The sequence below is a fragment of the Prionailurus bengalensis genome, chromosome A2 (genome assembly GCF_016509475.1).
Source record: "Prionailurus bengalensis isolate Pbe53 chromosome A2, Fcat_Pben_1.1_paternal_pri, whole genome shotgun sequence".
Taxonomy (NCBI): domain Eukaryota; kingdom Metazoa; phylum Chordata; class Mammalia; order Carnivora; family Felidae; genus Prionailurus; species Prionailurus bengalensis.
Window position 1 is genome coordinate 134,494,442 of NC_057348.1, and position 23,849 is coordinate 134,518,290.

General features: G+C 37.1%; 1 protein-coding gene across 1 annotated transcript in view; it reads left to right on the top strand.

The window, feature by feature from the left end:
• The window catches only part of MET (MET proto-oncogene, receptor tyrosine kinase), a 113,752-nt gene that overhangs the window by 23,579 nt on the left and 66,324 nt on the right, over nucleotides 1-23,849 (top strand). Inside the window, exon 2 of the mRNA XM_043589318.1 lies at nucleotides 3,207-4,423. Coding sequence (XP_043445253.1) covers nucleotides 3,221-4,423 — 1,203 coding nt within the window. The 5' untranslated portion in view covers nucleotides 3,207-3,220. The remainder of the gene's footprint in view (nucleotides 1-3,206; nucleotides 4,424-23,849) is intronic.

Here is a 23,849-nt window from a genome sequence, read left to right on the forward strand (position 1 = left end):
ATATTTGTACATTTTCTTGGATTCTAGTTAATTGAGGTTTAGTACTTACTGTGAGTGACTTCTATACCAACTTTAAGATATGGACCTTATTTTTAAAACATAATTTAATACCTCAGATTAAAAACAAAAAAAGTTCGTTTTGAAGGCTCCTTCAGAAAGCCTAAAGGAAAAAGTCATTCACCCTCCACATTGCATTAATGGATATCAACTAAGGTACAAATTGGTTGTAATGCTTTTTTTTTCTTTTGTTAGTAATGGTTCATTTATTTTCTTTCTTTACTATATTTCCTAAAGAAAATACAGTGATAAATTATGTAGTAGGCTAATGTTCCCAATTTTAGAAGATAGACTAATACCATATCAAGAAGTTCATTTAATTTTCCCCCATAATATATTCTAGAAGTTTTAGACACATATTTATAGTTTGTTTGGAATTTAATTTTGTCTTCTCAGAGGAAAAATTGTTTTAAACCCTTCTTTTCCTCTACTTCTTGTCATTCCCCCCACTATTGCCAAAAATTTTCTAGTACGTTTCAAAACAATGAGAATTACATATGTAAATACCAAATACAACACCCTGCATTTATATATACACTGTATAACGGCCAAAGCTTTCAAAGATGAGATCTCTTTTTCATACTTAAAACAATTGTGTGAAGATATTGCACTCCAGGATCGAGAGGTGGATGAACTATCCAGAGTACTACAGCTAGGGAGGGAAGGGCAAGACCCAGGGCTCTGATTGTCTAACTTCTGCTCCAGTGCACCCTCTTCTTAGCTCAGGAAGCTGCTTCAGTACTAGTGAAGCATTTAAGAGCCTGGACAGATTCCTGTCAGGCAGACATGGGACTGAATTTGGTTCTGTGTGACTTTTGGCTAGTTTACTCATCTGGAAGAGGAGAATAATAATACTTTCTACTTCAAAGGGTGTTTATAGGGGCGCCTGGGTGGCTCAGTCAGTTAAGCCTCTGACTCAGTTTCAATTCAGGTCATGATTTCATGGGTCATGGGTGAGAGCCCTGCTTCGGGCTCGGAGCTGACAGTATGGAGCCAGCTTGGGATTCTCTCTCTCTCTCCGTCTCTCTCTCTCTGACCCTTCCCTGCTTGTGCTCTCCATTTTCTCTCTCTCCCCCTTTCTCTCTCTCTTCCTCTTCCTCTTTCTCTCTCTCTCTCTCTCTCTCTCTCTCTCTCTCTCTCTGTCTCTCTCTGTCTCTCAAATAAATAAACCTAAAAAGAAAAGGGTGTTTATAAAGAGTAAATCAGAGGGTTTAGCAGAATGCCTGGCACATGGTAAGCATTCAGTACATGTTATTGTTATTATTATATGGCTTATACCTCTTTCACTTCTTCACCTTAATGACACTTTGCTTTGCCCTCTGGTCCAACTAGAACTCTTTCTACTTGAAGAGAAAGCCACAACACATTGTGTTTTGTCTTAGGAGCTATTAAGCAATCCTTACTTTCATTTCCTGCTGACCTCTTTTTGCATGCCTTATTGTAGCTATTCTAAACCTCTTTCTCCAATCTGAAGAACCTAGTCCCTCTTCTGTAACCATTACTTTCAGTGATGGTCATATACCCTAATTTATTTTTAGAATGTTGAGGTCATATTCCCTGAACTCCCTCAGTGTCTATACTTATCTTCATCTGACTTATCCTCACCTGCTGTCTCAGAAAGAGTGATCTCTCTTATGTTCTATGCTCTTGAAAGTGCCTCTTTTTACTCTTTTTGGAATATTGCTCCAACAATTTTTATCTCCCCCATTTGCTTTCCTTGGGCTTCTCTGGGCTTACTACATGCAGTTCTCTGGGCCCTCTGGGCAGTTCTTCTGGCCATGCCATATTCTCTTTCCTGCCTCTGTATCTTTGCACACACTGCTCATAACCATAATAATTCTTAGTACGAATTATTCCCCCCTCTCTTAATGCTTTTAGCTTTGGTTAGTGCTATGCAGGGTATTATAATGCTGTGCATTCTTGTTATTTTTGTATGTGTGCTGTCTCTCAACCACACTGTAGGTTTACTGAAGAGTAAGTACCACATCCCATTTCCATAGTACAAGCACAGAGCCATGCACATACTAGTTGTTAGATTTTGTAGACCTAGGGTTAGTCTTTAGCATAGTTATAATGCCTAGTAAGTTTTTAAAGGTTCCTTTTGTCCTGTCAGAATTATGCACCAAAAAATGAGGGGAAAGAGTAATAGCTATTTGGTTTCTATTCCTTCTAAGTCCTCTCCTTTCTAACCTACCGCCTTGCCTTCAACTTTTATAGTTAGAACTAACAAGGTTTGTAACGTGTACCTTAAGTTTTTCAAAACTGAAAAAAAAAATACACTCGTTGAAAACTAGAAATACTTTCCATGTGCATACAATGGAATGTTAAGATAATGTGGGGTTTTTTTTGTTTTTTTTTTTGTTTTTTTTTTTTACTAAATAGCTTTTGACTTGGTAATAAACAATATGTTGTTTTTCTCTGCGAAATAATTCTAGGACTTTAGCCCTGAACATTTTATTTTATACATTTTCAGTTTGCTGTTTTTATGTTTCTAGTGATCTCACATTAAGTTAAGCATTTGTCTATCCAAAACAATAGGTCTGCTATAGCCAAATTATAACCATACCTTTCCTCTGCACACAAAATCCTATAAACAGCATGTGATCATATTGCTTCTAGAATTTATGATTGTTTTCTTCCAAAAGGAAGCTAAATTTAGACTAGTAATTCTACATGCTCCCAAGAAAACAATGCCTGCTGTGATTTCTAGAATAAATGAATCTGAACCACAGTTCCTTTACTTGACTAACTGAGAAGGCTTAAATATCAACCTAGTCATTAACCACAGATATTAAACCACATTAAACAACCAGCAAGCGGTTAAGAAAGAAACTTGCTGTTTCTGACTTTATTGCTAAATGAGTCTAACTTAGTTGCTGTATTGTCTTAATACAGAACATTGTTTGCATCTCATAATGGTTCTCTAAAATTACTCGTTCTGGCTTGAGTTCTAAAATTAAACTATGTGGAGTCATGTCCATCTGTACAATGCATCTTTATGTGAAACCAGCTAGAGTTTTTTGTTTTCACTTGATGTAAAAATTCCAGTTAGGAAGCTTTGTTTCTAATAGTTTAACTGGTATAGTTCTTTCAGTTTCTTTGTTTCTAATGACAACTAAACTGCTCTCGCCTTGAACATGTTTTGGCAGATAAGCTTCTCACCATGAAGGCTCCTGCTGTGCTTGCACCTGGCATCCTTGTGCTTCTGTTTACCTTGGTGCAGAAGAGCTATGGGGAGTGCAGAGAGGCACTAGTAAAGTCTGAGATGAATGTGAACATGAAGTATCAGCTTCCCAACTTCACTGCAGAAACACCCATCCAGAATGTTGTTTTACACAAGCATCATATTTACCTTGGTGCAGTTAACTATATTTACGTTTTAAATGACAAAGACCTTCAGAAGGTTGCTGAGTACAAGACTGGGCCCGTGCTGGAACACCCAGATTGTTTCCCATGTCAGGACTGCAGCCACAAAGCCAATTTATCAGGTGGTGTTTGGAAAGATAACATCAACATGGCTCTACTTATTGACACGTACTATGACGACCAACTCATTAGCTGTGGCAGTGTCCACAGAGGGACCTGCCAGCGACATGTCCTTCCACCCAGCAATACTGCTGACATACTGTCAAAAGTTCATTGCATGTACTCCCCACAGGCAGACGAAGAGTCCAGCCACTGTCCTGACTGTGTGGTGAGTGCCCTGGGAACCAAAGTCCTAATATCTGAAAAGGGCCGGTTCATCAACTTCTTCGTGGGCAATACCATAAATTCCTCTTACCTAACAGATCATTCATTACATTCAATATCAGTGAGAAGGCTAAAGGAAACTCAAGATGGCTTTAAGTTTTTAACAGACCAGTCTTATATTGATGTTCTCCCTGAATTCAGAGATTCCTACCCTATTAAATACATCCATGCCTTTGAAAGCAACCGTTTTATTTACTTTTTGACAGTCCAGCGAGAAACTCTAGATGCTCAGACTTTTCACACAAGAATAATCAGGTTCTGTTCTGTAGACTCTGGATTGCATTCCTACATGGAAATGCCTCTGGAATGTATCCTCACAGAAAAGAGAAGAAAGAGATCCACAAGGGAGGAAGTGTTTAATATTCTCCAAGCTGCATATGTCAGTAAGCCTGGGGCCCACCTTGCTAAGCAAATAGGTGCCAACCTGAATGATGACATTCTCTATGGAGTATTCGCACAAAGCAAGCCGGATTCTTCTGAACCAATGAATCGCTCTGCCGTCTGTGCATTCCCTATCAAATATGTCAATGAATTCTTCAACAAGATTGTAAACAAAAACAACGTGAGATGTCTTCAACATTTTTATGGACCCAACCACGAACACTGCTTTAATAGGGTAAGTCACGTTAATTTTCCACTTATAAATTATAAGGTATAAGTAGAGTAAGTAGCAGTCTGAAAAGAATATCAAGGGCTTTTTGGTGCTTGGTAAATGATCTTTTTCCAAAATATTTGTACATTCTTTCCAAGAAAATTTAAATATTGAATATTCATTTAATTGTAAAATCATAGCTTGAGAAAAAGTTAATGTTCTAAAAGAAAATATATTTTACAGTTTGGGTTTACATGTTTGTCAACACTTCATATTGTTTTTTTTTTAATGTTTATTTATTTATGAGAGAGAGAACACAAGGGGGAGGGGCAGAGAGAGAGAGAGAGAGAGACAGACAGACAGAGAATCCAAAGCAGGGTCCAGGCTCTGAGCTGTCAGCGCAGAGCCCCATATGGGGCTTGAACTCACAAACTGCGAGATCATGACCTGAGCCAAAGTCAGATGCTTAACCAACTGAGGCACTCAGGTGCTCCAACACTTCAGATTATTAAACTTATTTCTCATAGAAGTTTTAATAGTTCTAATCAAATTTACATAAACTGTAACACAATAACAGTTAAACACAATTGCTGAGATCCCAATGCAGTCTTTACAACATTTAGAATAAGAAGCTCAAGTTAATTTGTGGATTTTTGAAGGCATTTTCCTTATAAAGCCCCATTCACTCACTGATATACAAATAAATGCTTTATATTCTAGGCATTACATGAAAATTAACCAAAAACAAACAAAATAAATCTCTTCTAAAATGTTGATAAATAAAATATTTTTAAATGTGTGAATACACTTCTCTGAATAACTTAGAAAACTAGACAAAAGTTTTGCTCTCACTTCCTTCCTTTGGAACACGTATGGACTTTCTACTTGAATAGACATGTGTCTACCACCTTCTAGTTAGGTACTTTTACCTGGATGGTGTTTGATATTTATAAATATAAATGTTTTAATCAACGCTTGTTTAAGCCTACATGAAATGATACTTTCACAGGAGGTGTTGGGGACAGTCTCTGTTGCTTTGATTTAGATGTAGTAAAAACTACCAGCTATACTAGAGGTTTATCCTAGTAGCCATCAGATCACTCGGTACTAGAAGTAGAGCGCCAAAACAGGAGTTCATTATGGCCTTGGGCTTTTTGGTTTGGGCCCAGATTTGAACATATGAACCTGGCTACTCCTAACATAATGACCCATGGTGATCATAATTGGATGAACAAATAGTGTAGCTTTTCTATAGATGGTTTGACTTTGGAAATCCAAATCTCTCTACTCTAAAAGTTTTTAGCCTCAGAAAGAAGGTTGAAATTGTAAGCAGGAAGGACATTAAGCATCTCCTTGATGAAACAGAGTATATAATTTGCTGAAGGGTACCAAGGACATAGGAATTCAGAAACATTTGGTTCACTTTTGCTGAAATGTCTGAGATACTTCCCCAAATGGAAACTACAAACAACTTCTTATAAAGGTAGAAAATGCTGAGAAAATGAATTCATGTTTCAGTGAACTAAAGACATACCTTCCCTCCTTCCCCCTCCAAAGTCTAGGAATAAAAAATAATATGCATGCATAAATCCCTAGTAGGACTTATTTCTCCCTGCATCCATATCATATATGTCAGAAACTCTGTAAGAAGCAATAAAGATTCCTCATGAGGCTGCCCCTTTTCTTCACTAGAAAATACAGAAGAATGAAGGAAACAAAAGGACTTTCATAAACCTGAAATTAGGGGGGGGAAATGTAATATTAATAGCATTCCAGAGAAAATACTTTTTTGTATCCAATAAATTACATCAGAAACACGAGTTTTAAAAGATTCTATTAGAAGTTCCTCCAGGGCCTCTAAAGCACATGACTTTGCTATTTAAATCTTGTTCTGTTAAAAATTAAAAAGAGACTTTACCTTATGAGGGAATATTGATATCTCATTTTCTTATTTTGTACATTTTAGCCCCCCCGCTGTGTAAAATACTTATCAATTCTAGAAATTCTCAAAATAAATTTGAACTTTTTTTTTTATCCCTTTCACTCCTTTAGTATTTTCCAAGGGAAACAAAAAGTCAGGATTATCCAATGAAATTCAGGTCAGTTTTAGCATGCAGGAAAAAAATGCCCCAAATGCACCATTTGCACCTGAAATCATTATCATTCCCATTGCAAAATTCTTGTGGAAAACAAATGGGGCTTGCCAACATAGTCTTCCTACCAGGGAAGCCAAGTTTTGCACTGGCCAAATTCCATAAAGACAAATACCTTCCAACTTCTTCTACTTATTTGCCTGTTTATCTTCTCTGGTTACTAAATATCAAAATTCTTCTGAGAATGAAACTACCTACATTGTCAGTTTTCATACACCAATCCACAGAAAGAACTCAGATTCCCCCAATAATCAGCATACAGTCATTTTCTAGCTTCATCTTAAAATAAGGTCACCTAGAGAGCCTTTACTCACACAAAACAAAATGATTTACAAAATCAAACCTGTTTGGAAAGACCAAGCAATAAGATGACTCCATTTTGTCTTGGCAACTTTTCTTGGCAAGATATCAGGTGACCCTTCTAACAATTTCTTGGAACTGAGCTTTGGTTTTGGCATAAAGGTTGGTGAATAAACACATATATTATAGTTTTGTTATTAACATCTCTAATCCATCAGATCTTTATGGAGGGACTATTGTGTGCTCTGTAGACGAGGAAAACTGCAGTGGTAACCTTGTGCTAAGGCTTCTGCCCAGTCCTCAGTGTGTGAACAAAGCCATGGCAGGGGTTTTCTGGCCCTCTTTGAGCTTCCGCCATGTACAAAAAGAGTTTCTATCACAGGATCAGACAGAGAGAGTGCCAAGAAAGGGTCTTTTAAGTTGTAGGGGTCCAGCCAGTATATAAGCCTGACTTGGCTTATTTCAGATCACATATTAGGTTGCTTTTCCCACTCGCATTTTATGAAACAGGTCTATACTTCTCATATTGGTGACATCTCTAAAGCCCTCTTTTGAGTCATTTGATAGTTTCCAGAACACATCATCTTCACATCTAAGTTGTCTGTGCTTCAGAACTCTTTGATTCTGCATATGATGTTGTTTCTGGAAACTTATCCTAAGTCATATATGTACCCATTCATGTAATATTAGAATTGATTGTATCAGTTCTATAAAAATAAATTCTTGATCTTCACAATGTAACCATTTTCTATGTTGCTTTTGAGAATGATTCTTAAAGGATAGATACGTTTACAGTGATTTCTAGCACTTAGAATTATGAGATTAAATACCCACAAATAGGGGCGCCTGGGTGGCGCAGTCGGTTAAGCGTCCGACTTCAGCCAGGTCACGATCTCGCGGTCCATGAGTTCGAGCCCCGCATCGGGCTCTGGGCTGATGGCTCAGAGCCTGGAGCCTGTTTCCGATTCTGTGCCTCCCTCTCTCTCTGCTCCTCCCCCGTTCATGCTCTGTCTCTCTCTGTCCCAAAAATAAATAAACGTTGAAAAAAAAATTTTAAATACCCACAAATAATTACTAAATCTTTAGTCTTAAATATGTTACCACCTTTTTACTCATTCATCATTTGACCTCTGTAAACATCTTAAACTGGTATTTGATTAAAGTTGTTTTAGTCTAATGCATATTTCCTAGACAGCACATTATTATTCAAAATAAAATAATTGAGAAAATGTCCCATAATATGGAGAGTTTATAAATCAAATTTGGGTATAAACAGTATTAAAAATTCAGTTCATTTTAGATGGGATGTATACACAGTGGAATATTACTCAGGAATCAAGAAGAGTGAAATCTTGCCATTTGCAACAGCATGAATGGAACCTGAGTGTATTATGCTAAGCGAAATAAGTCAGTCAGAGAAAGGCAAATATTATGATTTCACTCATGTGTAATTTAAGAAACAAAACAGACGAACATAGAGGAAGGGACGCAAAAATAAGATAAAAACAGAGAGGGAGACAACCCATAAGAGATTGTTAAATACTGAGAACAAATGGAGGGTTGCTGGCAGGGTGTTGAGTGGGGGGGATGGGCTAAATGGGTGATGGGCATTAAGGAGGACACTGGTTGGGATGAGTACTGGACTGGGTGTTATATGTAAGTGGTGAATCACTAAATTCTATTCCTGAAAAACAATAATAAAATAAAATAAAAATTTTTAAAAATTCAGTTCATTTTAAGCACATTGATGGGACTCTTCAACAGTATTATATAAGGGATTTACTAGCATGACATTTACTCTGGTAGAAAACTAGAATCAATACACATTGACCCAGTTCCTTAAAAATGGGATCAATATTGAATAAAAGAATTTTCTTAATCCCCAATTCTCTAAAGATCCTATTCCCTAAATTATACTTACTAAGAGAATTGGATTAATACATTTTGGAAAGATTTTTAATCAGAGTTGAAATTAGAAAAAGAGTTCTTGTAATATCTCTTACCTAACCAGAAAATAACAATTACTACATTATACTTTTTCTTGCAATCCCATTTCAAAGTTTTGCTCCATATATAAGCATTTGGAAGAGTAAGAGTAGGCTTGTAGTAAAAAATATTTTCACCAACATCTTAATGACCAGTGATTGATCAGTTGAGGGGGAAAAGCATGCAGTTTGGTGCCAGACACCCCTGGATAGAAGTCCCAGCTTATTGCATATCAACTGTGTGACTTTTGCTGCATGACTTAACTCCTCAGAGCCTCAGTCTTCTTGTTTGTAACATGCAGAGAACAAAACCTACTTCACACGGTTTTGTAAAAATTGGGAATAATACATAGAGAGTACCTGGCACAGTTAAGATGACCATAAATTCAGGGCACCTGGGTGGCTCAGTCGGTTGAGTGTCCCACTCTTGATTTCAGCTCAGGTCATCATCCCAGGGTCTCAGGATCAAGCCCCATGTTGGGCTCTGTGCTGAGCGTGGAGCCTGATTAAGATTCTCTCTCTCTCTCTCTCTCTCTCTCTCTCTCTCTTTCTCTCTCTCTGTGTGTGTGTGTGTGTCTCTCTCTCTCTCTCTGTCTCTCTCTCTCTCTCTCTCTGTCCCTCCCTCTGCCCTGCTTTTACTCCCTCACTCTCTCTCTCTCTGTCTCTAAAATATTTTTTTTAAAAAAAGGAACCATAAATGTAGCTCTTTGGGAGACAACAGCATGGTCTAAAGGAACAAGACTGAAGTCAAAGAGATCTGGTCTGTACCTGATCATTTTATACCTGTCTGGTCACAAGAGCATTATTTAAATTCTCTGAACTCACTTTCTTCCATGCAATACCATTGGGAAGACAAGTGCAAAAATGTTTGCAAAAGACCCGAACTTAGTCCTTGGCACCTAACAAATAGCAATTATTATTGTAAGGAATATTGTAAGGAATTCTTTATGTAAAGAAAGGCAAATATAGATTATTGGATTTTCTGGAAGGGGTAAACTCTGGTTCTACTGCTCATGAAAGTCTTTCACTTACCTTCCTACCTGTTATGAGTGACCTACCTCCATAATACTTAATTCGTGTAAGTCCTTCTTAAAACTTGATTGTTCAAAAAAGAGAAAGGGAGAAAGAGAGAGGGAGAGAGGTGGGGAGTGGTGGTAGTTTGGAGAGGAGAGCCAGGCTAGAAGTTATAAGGTGTGCCCGTGTTCCCACTTTCAATTCTGACTGTCCATGGCACTATAAGATACTAAGCTTATGTAATTTAAATTATACTCTGCATTCAAGAATTTTCAGATAATGCTGTTTTAGAAAAAGTCAACTTCACAGGTTGTTTGTGTCAGGCTTCCTTGTTTTTTAAATATCATTTATACTCAAATTCAAAGAGTAGCCAACCACTTCCCAAAATAAAGGAAACTTAAAGTAGTAATTTTCCATCTCCGTTTCAAGGAGTGCCAAAGTTAAAGGGTCACCACTCAGAGCCATCTGAGGAAGAAAGCAAAATGATTAGAACAATTTTGAATGAAAACAAAATCGAAACAAGATGCAAACAAGGAATAATAGGAATAGGCAGAAAAATAAACATACAGTGATGTTTCTTTATTACTATTATAAAAATGATAGATGAGTAAAATTGGGTTACATTTAAGTTGTAATGGAAGAAAATAATTGCAGCTTTCCATCAGGAAACCACAAGGACCATTATTGATCTGTCATCCTCAGGGCATGTCTCGAAATATTTAATAAAATAAACAAAGATTTATAACTCTTTATAGGCCATGTATCTGTAATCTCCCACACACCGCACCATTTGAACTGGGAATGTGGAGTCAGTGTTACAAATAACATCCATGTAATTATACTGGTTTGGCATGTCTTATTTAAACAATCTAGCACTCTCAAGAGAGTATTTTTGTATTAAGGATGAAAAATGTGAAGTCGGATTTCAGGGTTTTCTTACTTTCTATGCTACGAAATGAGAGAATGTTATCCTATATGAAAAATGTTTTTGAGGATTCTTCATTCTAAACACTAGATACCTTGGCCTTAAGCCAAACGTAATAGCTACCAAAGCAAAATCTTGCAAAAAAGAAAATCCTTGAGGTATAATGATTCAGTATACTGTTTTAAAAATCTGAGTAGAAATTTGTTAATTTTACACTTGATTCCTCTCCTCCCATTAACTCGTTTATTCTCACCCAGGCTCAGGGAGTTGCTGCTCCCTAACTTACTTATTTGAATTCTATATGCTAACGTCCCATGAAAAGTAGCATATTGCATTATTTTATTAAAAATAATTTAAAATAATTTTCTTTCCAGAATTTTGTGATACTCTGTGAGATCACAGGGCACACCCAGAGGGTATTGAAAATGTGTTACAGTGAGCCATTAATATCTTCTACTCTCTCTCTTCCTCCTGCTAACCTTTCTTTAAACCATTTGGTAGCTTATTCATAGGTCCACCCCAGGAAAGAATGAAAAAGCAAGGGCATGACATTTTTATAAGATAACAGCAAAGAAATACAGTTAATGCTGAAACCATTATCAAAAACGTAGGTAGGCTTTACCTGTGGATTATATTGATCCATGATGTGATGAATGCATTTTAAATTAATTCTTTATTCTCAGTGCCTTTTGAAGCAGGTGGTATGATCTGTATTTTATTTAAGTAGTTGAGTTCTACATGGAGATTCACTTGGTAAAACTAATAATGTAGCAAACAATAAGGCATTCATGCAAAAAATAAGTCTTAAAGTTGGTTTTTGAAAAGCTGAAGTGTTAACAAGACAGTTCTAATACACAATATTTTCGTTGTCATACTGCTACATACTGTTATACTACTACTGATTAGAGGCAAATGAAAACATGTGGAATCCTGCATTTTGATAAAAATATTAACCTCCTTGAGTAATAATGGATTTTTTTTACTCAGAATAATATATCGAATTTTGTGTGTTACACCTTTACTTCATACTTCTGTCTTATCAGTCGTCATCCCACCCTGCCCTGTTATCTCCTCTAATAAGAAAAAAGAGGATCTGTTAGAATTTGGATGGAATACCCATGAGGAATTTCTCCCGTTGCTTATTCATGGATTGGCACAGATACCGAGTCAGTGGGCACACAGAGTCCAGAATGACTCAGTGCCCAGATAAGTGCTGTAAGTCACATCTCCAGCAGCCAGGGAGGGCTGTAAAGGGCTTCTATATCAAGGGAATAAAACCAAGGGCTCAGCTACTCTTGAAATCTTTAAGATTCCCTCAGTGTGTTTTGGGGTGTTTTGTTTGTTTGTTTTTGTTGGTGTGTGTGTGTGTTTAATAATAGTGAATGTGGTAAGTGATTCTGGGATCCTGGATACAGTCCAATTTGCTAATTATATATTTTTTCTAACTAAAATGTTCCAAGCTGGTTCATTTGCATATGAATTGCTTGCTGAGCAGTGTTGACTTCCTTTCTTAAAAGCCTTGGGGAAGAAGTTTACTGCACATCACCCTAAACCTAGGCTAATTTAGAACAGATGAAGTGTGTCTACCTTCTATATTTCAAAAATATTCTCTAGTTTTTCAACAAGAGGACAGAAAAACGTCTTACAAATTCATGCTGATATAGAATAAAGGCTATTTTCACCACTCTGTGCTCGCAAGTAAGGGGAAATGCCTTATGAATAGTGTAGCTGGAAAACAAAAATTAAAATTGTGAGTTCAGACTAAAGTCTGACCTCAGTTGTCTTATTTGGGCAAATCAGCAAAATGTTCATCAATCAGAGGACATTAAAATGGTAGGTGACATTTCAAATCATGCTCTAGGTAAAAAGGGTGAATTTAGGTCAGTTTTGATTTGTTAAGCACTCTTTTCTAGAGCTGATTTTATGAAAATTAAGTTTGCTAAATTGCCATGTCAAAATATATGGATTATTCATGATTTGCTTTAATTTGTGTCCATGTACCAGAAAAGTGTAAATTTGTATAATATTAAATTTTCCAGTGACATTTTTAATTTAAAATCTGATTAACACTTGCATGTAGCAACTGCTCTACTAACTTAACTATAGGTGAGGTGGTGCTCAGCAAGTGGGAAAAATGCAAAGATTAAATTGGTCTGTTAGCTTAGCGAATCAATAGTATTTAGTGCTAATGCATTAAGCAGATACAAGCACTAATGCAGTGGCAGTCAATAGCAAAAGCAAATATCTCTAAAAATTATCTTGACAGTAAAATGTGCAAATTTTTCCATTTTTGAAAGCTGCTTACATTACATGCTTGTTCTTTCATCTTACTTGTTTAAGCCAATTCTAGAAACCTAATCATTTTATTTAGTGCATAAAATGACCAAAAACTTGTGATCATTGTTTTCAGCAAAAGACAGAAAAAAGGTTTTATTCATGCAACCAAGATTCAACAAGAAATTCAGTAGATATGGAGTGCCTGACCTTTCAGATCTTATAGTGATGAATGAGATAGCCATGGTTCTTGTCTTTTTGAAGTGAACACACTAGGGGAGGGATGTCAATAAGAAGCCAGTCACACCAATAAACATATCATGATATTTTATGAAATATAGTGTGAGGGACATAAAAATCTGTGAATGTAAGCTAGGAGGAATATGTAAACGTAATAGCGTAGTCACAAAAGACCACCCTGAGGAGGTGAAAGTTAACTTTTACATAAAGCCCAAAATTTTAGAAGAAGCCATATGTCCTTAGTACAAGGCCAACTACTTATTTAATTAACTTATAATTATTACCTATTTCATAAACTTGAGGTCTTAACTACATGGTGCTGCTTTTAACCAGCTTTTTAAAGTGAGTTCTGGATATGAGTACATATTGTTTTACACTTAGAAAAACATATCGCAAGAGGTAGAACTGTGCCAGAGATTTTAACTTCTTTAACAGTTTGTTTTTTAAAAAGTTGTTACTGTATATAAAGTTTGTCTTTTCTTTGATTTCTAAGGGAATTAAGTTACTTTTCATTAAGTAATTCTTAGTATGAGGAAGATAATATGTAGATTTCTAGAAGCTAATGACATAATGTAGGTAACACTTACCTCCTCTCCTAGCCTGTCACCTTAATCAGCTTTGAAAAATAGAGGTTTCTTGTATCTCTCCACGTTGTTTCTTTCTTGTCCCTCTCACCTTTCTTCTGTGGCCAGCACTTGGGATCCTATGCAACAGAAGAATTTGCATTTCCTGGGGATGGAAGGGATTGTCCTGTCACCAGTAAATCCTATGACAAAGTGAATCATAATTCCAAAAACACACAAAGTAAGCTCTTTTGAAACTATCAAAATTATAAAAATTGATGGAATTTAAGGGAATGTGGTGCTGAGATGGGCCCCAATCATATTGTCTTTCTACAATCATATACCGTTCTCTGCACAACTGTCTTATTTCAGACCATTTCCTTCTCATGTGAATCATGTGCCCTACAGGGCTGAGGAACAAGTGCTCCTGGGACTCACAAGGATGTCATGAGCACCTACTGAATGTACGGGGGCATGTCCTCTAGTTAGTGCTGCCTTTATGTTGTTCTAATGCATTCCCTAACTGCAGACATTTTGCCTTTCTCTTTCATTTTAATCATATTGATTTATATATACATTATCGTGCAAATATCTAAATAAGTTTAAGGTCTTAGAGGGCAGGCAGTTTGTCATGGTTCTTTGTACCTAGGTATATATGCCTTGCAGACAACAGACAATAGTGTTGATTTTATTTGACAAAATAATTTGTCTTCCAAAAGAAATCTGTAAACTTATACAGTAAATAGAGACCATCTAAATTGCTGCAGTGTTTGGATAAAAGCCCTTGATAGAAATACACATATTTTTATGAGGGTCGTAAAAGGCACTGTTTTTGCCTTCCCCACAAGCCATGAAGATTTGAAATCCAAGTACAAAAAATACATGTGAGGAATCCAAAGGCATACTCACCTTTTTCTTGCTCACTTTGTTCACTTTTGTTTTGCTAAGAAAGAAGTGGAGTCTCCCATTGGAAAAGATGAGGGAACAGGAGGCATTTAATCCTCAGGGCTCGTTCCTGTGCCTGCAAGTCAGAGAGGTCATTGGCTTGCCCCTTCCTGAAGACTATAATTATGGCAAAGGGCTATATTTACTTTCCAGTAAAGTAACCAGAATCTTGAATGTAAGAGATAGTTTATAGGAGTACCGTTGGGGGGGGGGGGGGTGGGAGGGTGGATATACAAAACCTTAGGAAAGATAATGGGTGAGATTATTTTTCTTCATATATTCATTAATATGAGAAGGTCCAAGACTCTGGAAATGTTCTGAAGTGCAGTAATAGAGGTGAATATGAGGTCAAATTAGGTGATCCTGGTACTTAAGGAACTGAATTAAATAAATAAAGAAGAGGAATTTACAATAGAATATATCTGATGATTCATTATAATGTATCTGAGGATTCATTAATGTAAACTTATTTGTGGCTCCAACATCATGGTAAACAAGAATCAGTAAATGTATTAGTAAGAGTAATTGAGAAATATTTCTAATTTGAAAATACCAGTTACATTGGGTCTATCTAGAGCTGATAGGGAAAAAAAATGGGCAGTGTTTCTTACTCTCAACTAAACTCACTCTGGTTTCTGAGGAGTCATAACAAATGTATTGATTCCAAGTACAACTGGGCAGCCAAAACACAAGATCAATTCTGTTATTGGCCCAATATTAAGAATATTAGTCAGTGTTTGCAAAATAATGAGTAATATATAAATGGTAGTTTAACAATAGTACATATAACCTGTAATTAACACTTAAAGGTCAGGTTTTTGACATGCACAAAGAAGACTAAAATATGTGCCTGATTTAAAAAATACGTATTATGATGAATTGTGGCGATGATTATGGTATTTTATTTTTTTTTAATTTTTTAATGTTTTTTATTTATTTTTGAGAGAGAGAGAGAGAGAGACAGAGTGCGAAGAGTGGGACAGAGAGAGAAGGAGACAGAATCCGAAGCAGGCTCCAAGCTCTGAGCTGTCAGCACAGAGCACAACACAGGGCTCGAACTCTCAAACTGTGAGATCATGACTTGAGCCAATGTTGGACGCTTAACTAACTGAGCCCCCCAGGCGCCCCTATGGTATTTTCTATGTAGATACTTTTTTAAGAAAACAAAAGCATTAATTTCAGATTTTTAGGCAAACAGTGTTTTTTGTGATCCTGGGTATGTGGTATGGTGGCACCGTTGAAAATTTGAAGTTCACCATTTGTGGCACAGTTATAGATCACAGAAAAATAAACACCAGGACTTTACCACGCCTAACAAGAAAGCTCTTTTTAAAAAAAAAATCTTCAGGATCTAGACTAGTCATGGTGTAAACTATGTGATATTGAGTATCTTATGACCCTAATGATAAGATAACAATCCAAGTGAATGCAGATGAACTCCTAGAAAAGGAGAGATTATTAAATATTTGAAAAGTAAACATCTAAATTTTCATAAGTAAATATTAATTTAGTATTTGTGTGAACTGTAGATATTAAAGCTTTTCCTTCATTTTCTGGGCCTTTAGAACCAGCTGTTATAACTCCCAGTGCTTTTTTAAATACTCTATATGCCGAATATTCACAAACTGGCTAAGAAATAGTCAAATTTTTTATTTTCATTGCAGAAATATAATAAAATCTCTGTTCCAGTGAATAGCTGGATAATTATTTTAATAATGATATTGACATCACTTCATTTTATCTTTCTTGCTACTAGCAAGAAAGATAGCTTTTATTTTATACTCTGAACTCTGGCTAAATCACAAGTTAAACTGAACTATTGTTTGTTTAATGCTCTATTTCCTTCTAACCTTATTTTTGTCTCTCAACCTCAGCCCAGATCCCCAGTGGCTCAGGAAACCCTCAACTAGGATTAAGTAATAGTTTACACAACCTCTCTCATTCATTAACCCAAGTTGACATTCTTATTCTGTGTACCAGCCTTATTTAAGACTTTCTAAGCACCTTATCCTGGTTTTGGGTGCAACTAACAACACCTATTTAATCAAGGAACTTAATATTTCCAGAGAATCTTTCAGCCTATCTCAGCCTTCTCCATCAGCATGATCTAATTCAGCCTGCTTCTTCTATTCCTTCTTCCGAATAAAATTTGGTCTCATTTATAGTAAATGTGAAGTTTCAAAATCTTTACTTATTCTTTCTTTCTTTCTGCAGATACACAAAGGAGAAACAAAATTGTATGTTATCATTCCAGATAGATTTTGTTCTTTAGTATGCTGAAACGGTGCCAGTAAGATAAAACTAGATCTCCCTGGCTCCATTCTCATCTCCAACCAATCTAGTTGTCTCCAGACTGCTGCTGGAGTAACTAATCTTTCTTGAAAGCAAACCCATTTGTCTTACTGTGTCCCTTAAAATAATTTGAGGACTCCCCAATGGTTTTAGAGTAAATCCATACTCTTTAGTATGTATTCAAGAAGTGTCCTACCTTGGCCTTGACTATTTCCTGGTCCTCAAACTCACTAGTGTGCTGGATGTCTAATTCTCAGGGAAGAGGGGAGTAGAAGCCCCGATCTGTAGTGCTTGCCAATTTGTGTGGTGTAAACACTCCCACCAAGTCAATTTCAAGCTGCCAAGGTAAGTCACTGAACAGGATGAAATTAGGAAGAAATGTTCACAGTTGGGTCTGTAAGCTGGTACAAGATGGCTCAAGCACAGCACTGCCACCCTACCCTACCTTCAGCCTATCATCCTTTTTACAAATAACAAAAACAAAAACAAAAAACTGTCTTTGCAAATTTCAGCTATATAATTCAGTATTGTCAACTATGGTCACCATGTTATACATTAGATATTAAGACTTTTTTTTATTTTTTAACTGAAAGTTTGTACCATTTTACCAATGTCTCCCTATTTCTGCTGCCCTCTCCACCCGTCACCCCCATCACCCCCAACTGCTGCCCCAGCCCCTGGCAGCCAGTTTTCTACTTATTTCTAGAAACACAACCTTTTTTCCCCTTAGATTTCACATAAAACTGATGCAGTATTTGTCTTTCTCTGTCTGGCTTATTTCAGTTAGCATAATGCCCTCCAGGTTCATCCATATTGTGGCAAATGACATGATTTCCTTTTTTTTTTTTTTTTTTAAAGTCTGAATAGACATATACCACATCTTCCTGATCCATTCATCCATTGGTAGATACTTAGGTTGTTTCCATGTGTTGGCTGTTGTGTATAGTGCTGCCATTAATGTGGAAGTACAGATATCTCCTAGTGCTCCTTTTTTCCCCCCCTTGGATAAATACCCAGAAGTGGGATTGCTGGATCATATGGTAGTTCTATTTTTAATTTCTTGAGAATATCCATACTGTTTACTGGCTGTACTAGTTTACATTCCCACCAACACTGTACAAGGGTTCCCTTAATGTCCTTACCAACATTTGTTATCTCTTGTCTTTTGGGTAATAGCCATTCTAACAGGGTGTGAGGTGATACCTCATAGTAGTTTTGATTTGCATTTCCCTGATTAGTGATGTTAAGCACCTTTTCATGTTCTTCTTGGCCATTTGTATCTTTTCTTTAGAAAAATGTCTATTTAGTTTCTTTGCCCATTTTTTTTCTTTTTTTGCTACTACTGAGTTGTTTGAGTTCCTTGCATATTTTGGATAGTAAGTGCAATGTGAGTCAACCTGTGCGTTTATCAGATGTGTGTCAGCCTATCATTCTTGTAGTTCCCAGAATCCATTAGTGTCTCTCACAACCTTGCCTTAACACATATTATTTCATCTGCCTCAAATTCCCTTTAACATTGATTTTGTCAGGTTCACATTTTCTCCCAGTTCTTTACAATTCTACTCAGGCATTTCCTTCCCCAGGAAATCTTCTCTAGCTTTCCCCTAACCCTCCATTCTGGATAAGCTCCCTTTCCTGAGTACTCCAGTAGCACCCTTTGCTTATTTCTACCATATCTCTTACCACACTCTGTGGTAATATGTTCACTGGTTTCCTCATTAGCCCCTGAAGATATGAACTGTGGCTTTTATCTCCACATCCTCAGTACCTAACAAAATTGCTTGAACAAAATATCTGTTTATCAAATGAGCAAATAGTTATGGCACAGCCTCGTATGTCAAGTAATGTAATGAAATGCTGATTAGTAAAAATTATTTTTAGATAAAACAGTTTTTCATTTCCTCCCCCAAATCTCTAAAAACTAATTTATAGAATTGAGGAGTTTCCAAAAGTTAAAATAGCATGAAAGAAATTCTGGGAAGTGTTGGTCCCTTCCTTACACACACACACACACACACACACACACACCCACACACACACACCTTCCTTCATACACCAGTGTGGAATGAAGATGGATCAAAAAACAAGGAGAACAATGAAAGGAGAAGAAAAGATGATAGGGAGAGTAAATAGAAATTCCAGAGCTTTGTACTTAATCAAAATTGGGAAAACATAATTAGAGCAATTAAAAGGAGAAAGGTAGATTAACTTCTCTGCTCCATAATGCTTTTTTGAGCCTTTCAACAGTGTCCCTTTTAAGTGGGTGATGTTGTCTGAATGAGAGACTTTAGGCAAAATCTTCTAGTAGACATTGCTTGAGCAGTGGTACTAGTAGAGGTGACTTCCCATGAAGGTTGCTTTTTGAATTCATAGATTTTTCACTAACCACCAGTCTATGATTTCAAGTTGAAAATAATTTGTGGGTTAAGAAAAAGGAGTTAAGAGTGAAGGTCTTTTTCAATACCACCTTTACTGTGGCCATAATGGCGTCACTGCATATGTACCAAATAGATGCTTGGTGCATAGCATGAGCTTGGCCTTGATGTAGATGCAGAAAGATTAGAAGAGAGTTTGGTAGGGGCTTGTAGACTTTGGTCAGTGAGAAGGGTTACCCACAGATTGAGGTTTCTGATACACAGTTCTGGTTGGGAACAAGGGAAGAAGATGAGTAAAGAGGCCCACTGCACAATGGTAAGATGGAAAGAAGGATAAGAGGTGATGACAGTCATGGCAGGTTAGGATATAGACATGGGTTTAAACAAAATACTGGGGCACAATTGAGGAACTGTGGTTTCATCCATCTTTCACCTCAACTGGCCATCCTCTAAGACATTCATCAGCCTGTTTTCTATTGAGCGTGACACTGTTAGGCACATCAACAGACTACAGCTCTTATACTCTACAGAAAGAACTGCTTCTGTCTTATTACTTAGTGCAGGGTAACTAGTGTTCTGTGTTTTGAGTATCTCTTACAATTCAATGAGTAAGCACATTAAAATTTGTTTTCTATTAACTAAATAGAGAAAAGGAGAAAAATTCTATACACTAAGCATTAAAATTTGCTTCACTTGGAACAGCTTTCTTTATGAATCATTCTGTCACTCCTGGCTGTGACTGAAGTGAGGTATGAAGGCTGCTAAGCCAAACCACATGGACTTGGTCTGTTTTAGATCTGATTCACCTTGGGAAATGATGATAAAGAAGGAAACATTTTAACACGTAGAATTCCAGAACCCCTATCATATTAGAATTCAGAGTCTTTTGAATCCTGGGGATACCTCGAGAGGAAGGTGGATATGTTTTTATTTCATTTATATGTAAATGCATTTTTATACATGTGTATACACATGTACATAAAATACATTCTGCTCCAAATATTTCTTCCCTCTTCACTAATCCACCTTCTGTCAAGACCTGTGTCAGCTTTGGCCTCTGCCATGAGCAAAGCTGTTTAAGCCCATACTTGATCTTATCTTTTTCCTAATCTTCTAGCATTACCACCTGTACCAGTGTTTTCAGAATGTATCTATCAGTGATGTTCTTTGTGCTTTGCATTATTAGTTATTTTGTGTGTCTGCCTCTGGCACGACTCATTTCACTTAAACCTCAAAGCAATTCTGTTAGATAGATGTGCATTTTTCCATTTTACCAGTGAAGAAGTGAGGCTTGGTGATCTAAGTATTCTCTCTAAGTTTGCACAGCAGGTAAGGGCAAGGCCACTCCTGAGCCCATGCTCTTCTCCACTAGGCTAGGGTGGTTACCACTGGATATGACTAAGAAGGTGTTTGGGGAACCTTACTCTAAAAAGTTATGAAAGTGGAATTGAACAAAGACATTCTGGAATCAAGGAAATTAGATTGTGGGACACCAAGTGAGAGATTTCCTTTAACTCTATAGAAACATTTTTAAGAATTGATAGATGGATGTAAACAATAAAATAAAAGGAAAAGTCAAAGATGACTGAGACGTCCTGAAGGGAGAGGGTGGCTATTGATGCCATATAGAAATAGGAAGCCAGAAGAGGGAATTAGTTTGGAAAGAAAAGCAGTGAGTTCAAATGTCATTAATGGCACATTCAAACTTGGCCTAAAGGCAGTTGCAGAGACAGGGCTAGTCCTCAGAAGAGAGAATGCCGCTGGGTGTGTGAAGTTAGATCATCCACGAGGCAGCCTCCATCACCTCGTGAATCACTACTGTCGAGCCAGCAGCCTGTTGGCCAGATGCATGGTTGTATTGCATTCAGGGCCATCTGAACACACAGGGCCAGAGATGATGCCCTTTCTCCCTTCCTGGAGACAAATCAGCTCTTCTTTAACTGCCCCCCCCCCCAGCTTTGCTCCCCTGCTTGAGGTCTCTGGTTGTAATGAACTCCATGGCTGTTGAAGCAGTGCAGTAGGATTACTTCATCAAGGGGAGTTTGTGGCAGCACAAGTATTAAGGAAGCATCTTTCTTTTAAAACTGTGGCTGAGCACAACATGAAGTTGAGTTATCTTTGTAGCACAAAACGGTCACATTCTTAACGTTCAACCACACCACCCTAACAGTCTGGCCTTGCATTAAGGACCCCAAAGAAAAGGTCCTGCTCTGGCAGAGAGCTGACTTTTCTGCATTTTACAGACAATCAGGCTTCATGTTGACATCTTAGATATTTGAGTACAGACTCATAGAATTTAAATATGTCTGAAAGCAACATAAGCAGACACTGAAGTTCAAAGCTCTGTGCCTCTGCCTGCAGTCCACAGCACCTCCTTCCCAGTCCCACAGAAGAGAGAACAGAAGGAGAGAAGATGAATAAACAGAAGAGAGAACATGAATGAAATTTAGAGAAATAAGTTATGTGGAATTCCTGAAATTAAAGCAGTTGAGTATTTAACCAGCTATATGAAAAGTTCTACGCAAAGAGGGACTATCTATTCTGAAATACATATCCCCCAGAAAACCACTATTATATGTCAATAGAATTTGTAGAAAAGGTGATTATTAGGCGCCTGGGTGACTCAGTTGGTTGAGCATCCGACTTCGCCTCAGGTCAGGATCTCGCAGTTTGAGTTCAAGCCCTGCATTGGGCTCTGTGCTGACAGCTCAGAGCCTGGAGCCTGTTTCAGATTCTGTGTCTCCCTCTCTCTGCCCCTTCTCCACTCATGCTCTGTCTCTCTCTGTCTCTCAAAAATGAATAAACCTTAAAAAAATTTTTTTTAAAAGATGATTATGAATAAAATTTATATTAAAATGCTTCCGTTAGTTTCATCATGTACAAGAAGGAGAGAGGGCTGGTATGAGTGAACTGGCAAAGATTTTATAAAATAGTACGTTTTTTTAAATCTAGCCACAAGACTGATTTAAATTATCTATAGATGAGCTAAATCTGTCCTATAGATGAATTAAAGGAATCTCTATTTTAAGTATATCACATCCTTAATTATACAGAATTAAATGTAATTGCATATTCACTGCATGCATCATAATGTTAGTTAGGGAAAACAGTTTGAATCAAATACACTGAGGTATATAGCACTTCAGTGTTCATTTTATAAAAAAAATAGTATACGTCTGAGTCAGGTAAAAAAAACATTTGGCCAAGTATTCATGAAAAGGTAAAGAAAGAATAAATTATTGTTTCAAGACTTACAAATTGTAGAGTGGTTCCTAATATTTAACCCTATGACAGTATATAAGCCCTTGAGTTAAGGAAGCAGGTTTGTAATAAGTTTTTTTTTTTTTTTAAAGCAGAACAGGATGTTTACCATTGGTTCTCAGAGTGGATTTCATATTATTATTTTAGAAAAGGATGAACCTTGAGCAAGTAAATGCTTTTCAAACTTCTTAAAAAATGGGCATATGTATCCAGAATCTTTTCATGTGTTGGAGTAGCCTAAGATGATTGGGTGACTGTTTACTCATGACATCCTAAATATCCTGAGCAGTCCTTTGTTCCAGCAGCAGGCCAATGGCAGCTTGGTAATTCCAAGCCTAGAGGAAGCTTTGGAAAGCCATCCACAGACCCACAGCATGGTAGAGCCAGAAGAGAACTTTGGATTAATTCCCTCAACCCCTTCCTTTACAGACAAACCTAGGTAGGGGGTGAAGACACTGCTGCTGTGTGACCTAAGTTTAATCCTTGCCCTGCAGCTGCTGGTCTTTTGACCATGCAGTGCCTCAGTTTCCTCCTAGGATTGTTATGAATTAATATTTGGAAAGTGCTTAGAACAGTGTCTGAGGCATTATAAACACTCTGGACAAATGTTTTTTATATCAGTAAAGTAAAGCTCAGACTCAGAGAGATCAAGCTATTTGCCTAAGGTCATGCAACTCATCAAATCCAGCTGGGTAGAACCAGTCCTGTGCTGTAGGCATGCACATTCTTTTTCAGTGTCCTTAGACCATCCCTAGAATGTGAGTTTGTCTCAGAAATACTGTAGGAGCCTATAAGTAAGGAGTATGATGCAGTTGGATTTGGATTTGAAATCAACAGCTAGGGTTCAAGCTCTGATATTTACTGACAACTCTGTAAACTTTAGTTTCTTCATCTGTAGAAATGTAATGATCATAACAAATCCAATTTACAGACCTACTAAGAGGATCAGATGAGATAATGTACTTGGAAAACCATAACCTACTATGCAGATGATATTTAACATTACTGTGAGCTCCTGTGAGATGACAAAAGCCATGAGAATGTTTCAAATCTGCTTAGGATGTCAGAAAATTGGGGTGGGAGAGTTTGTAGTAGGCTGTCTCCACTTTTTCACTTCGCATTT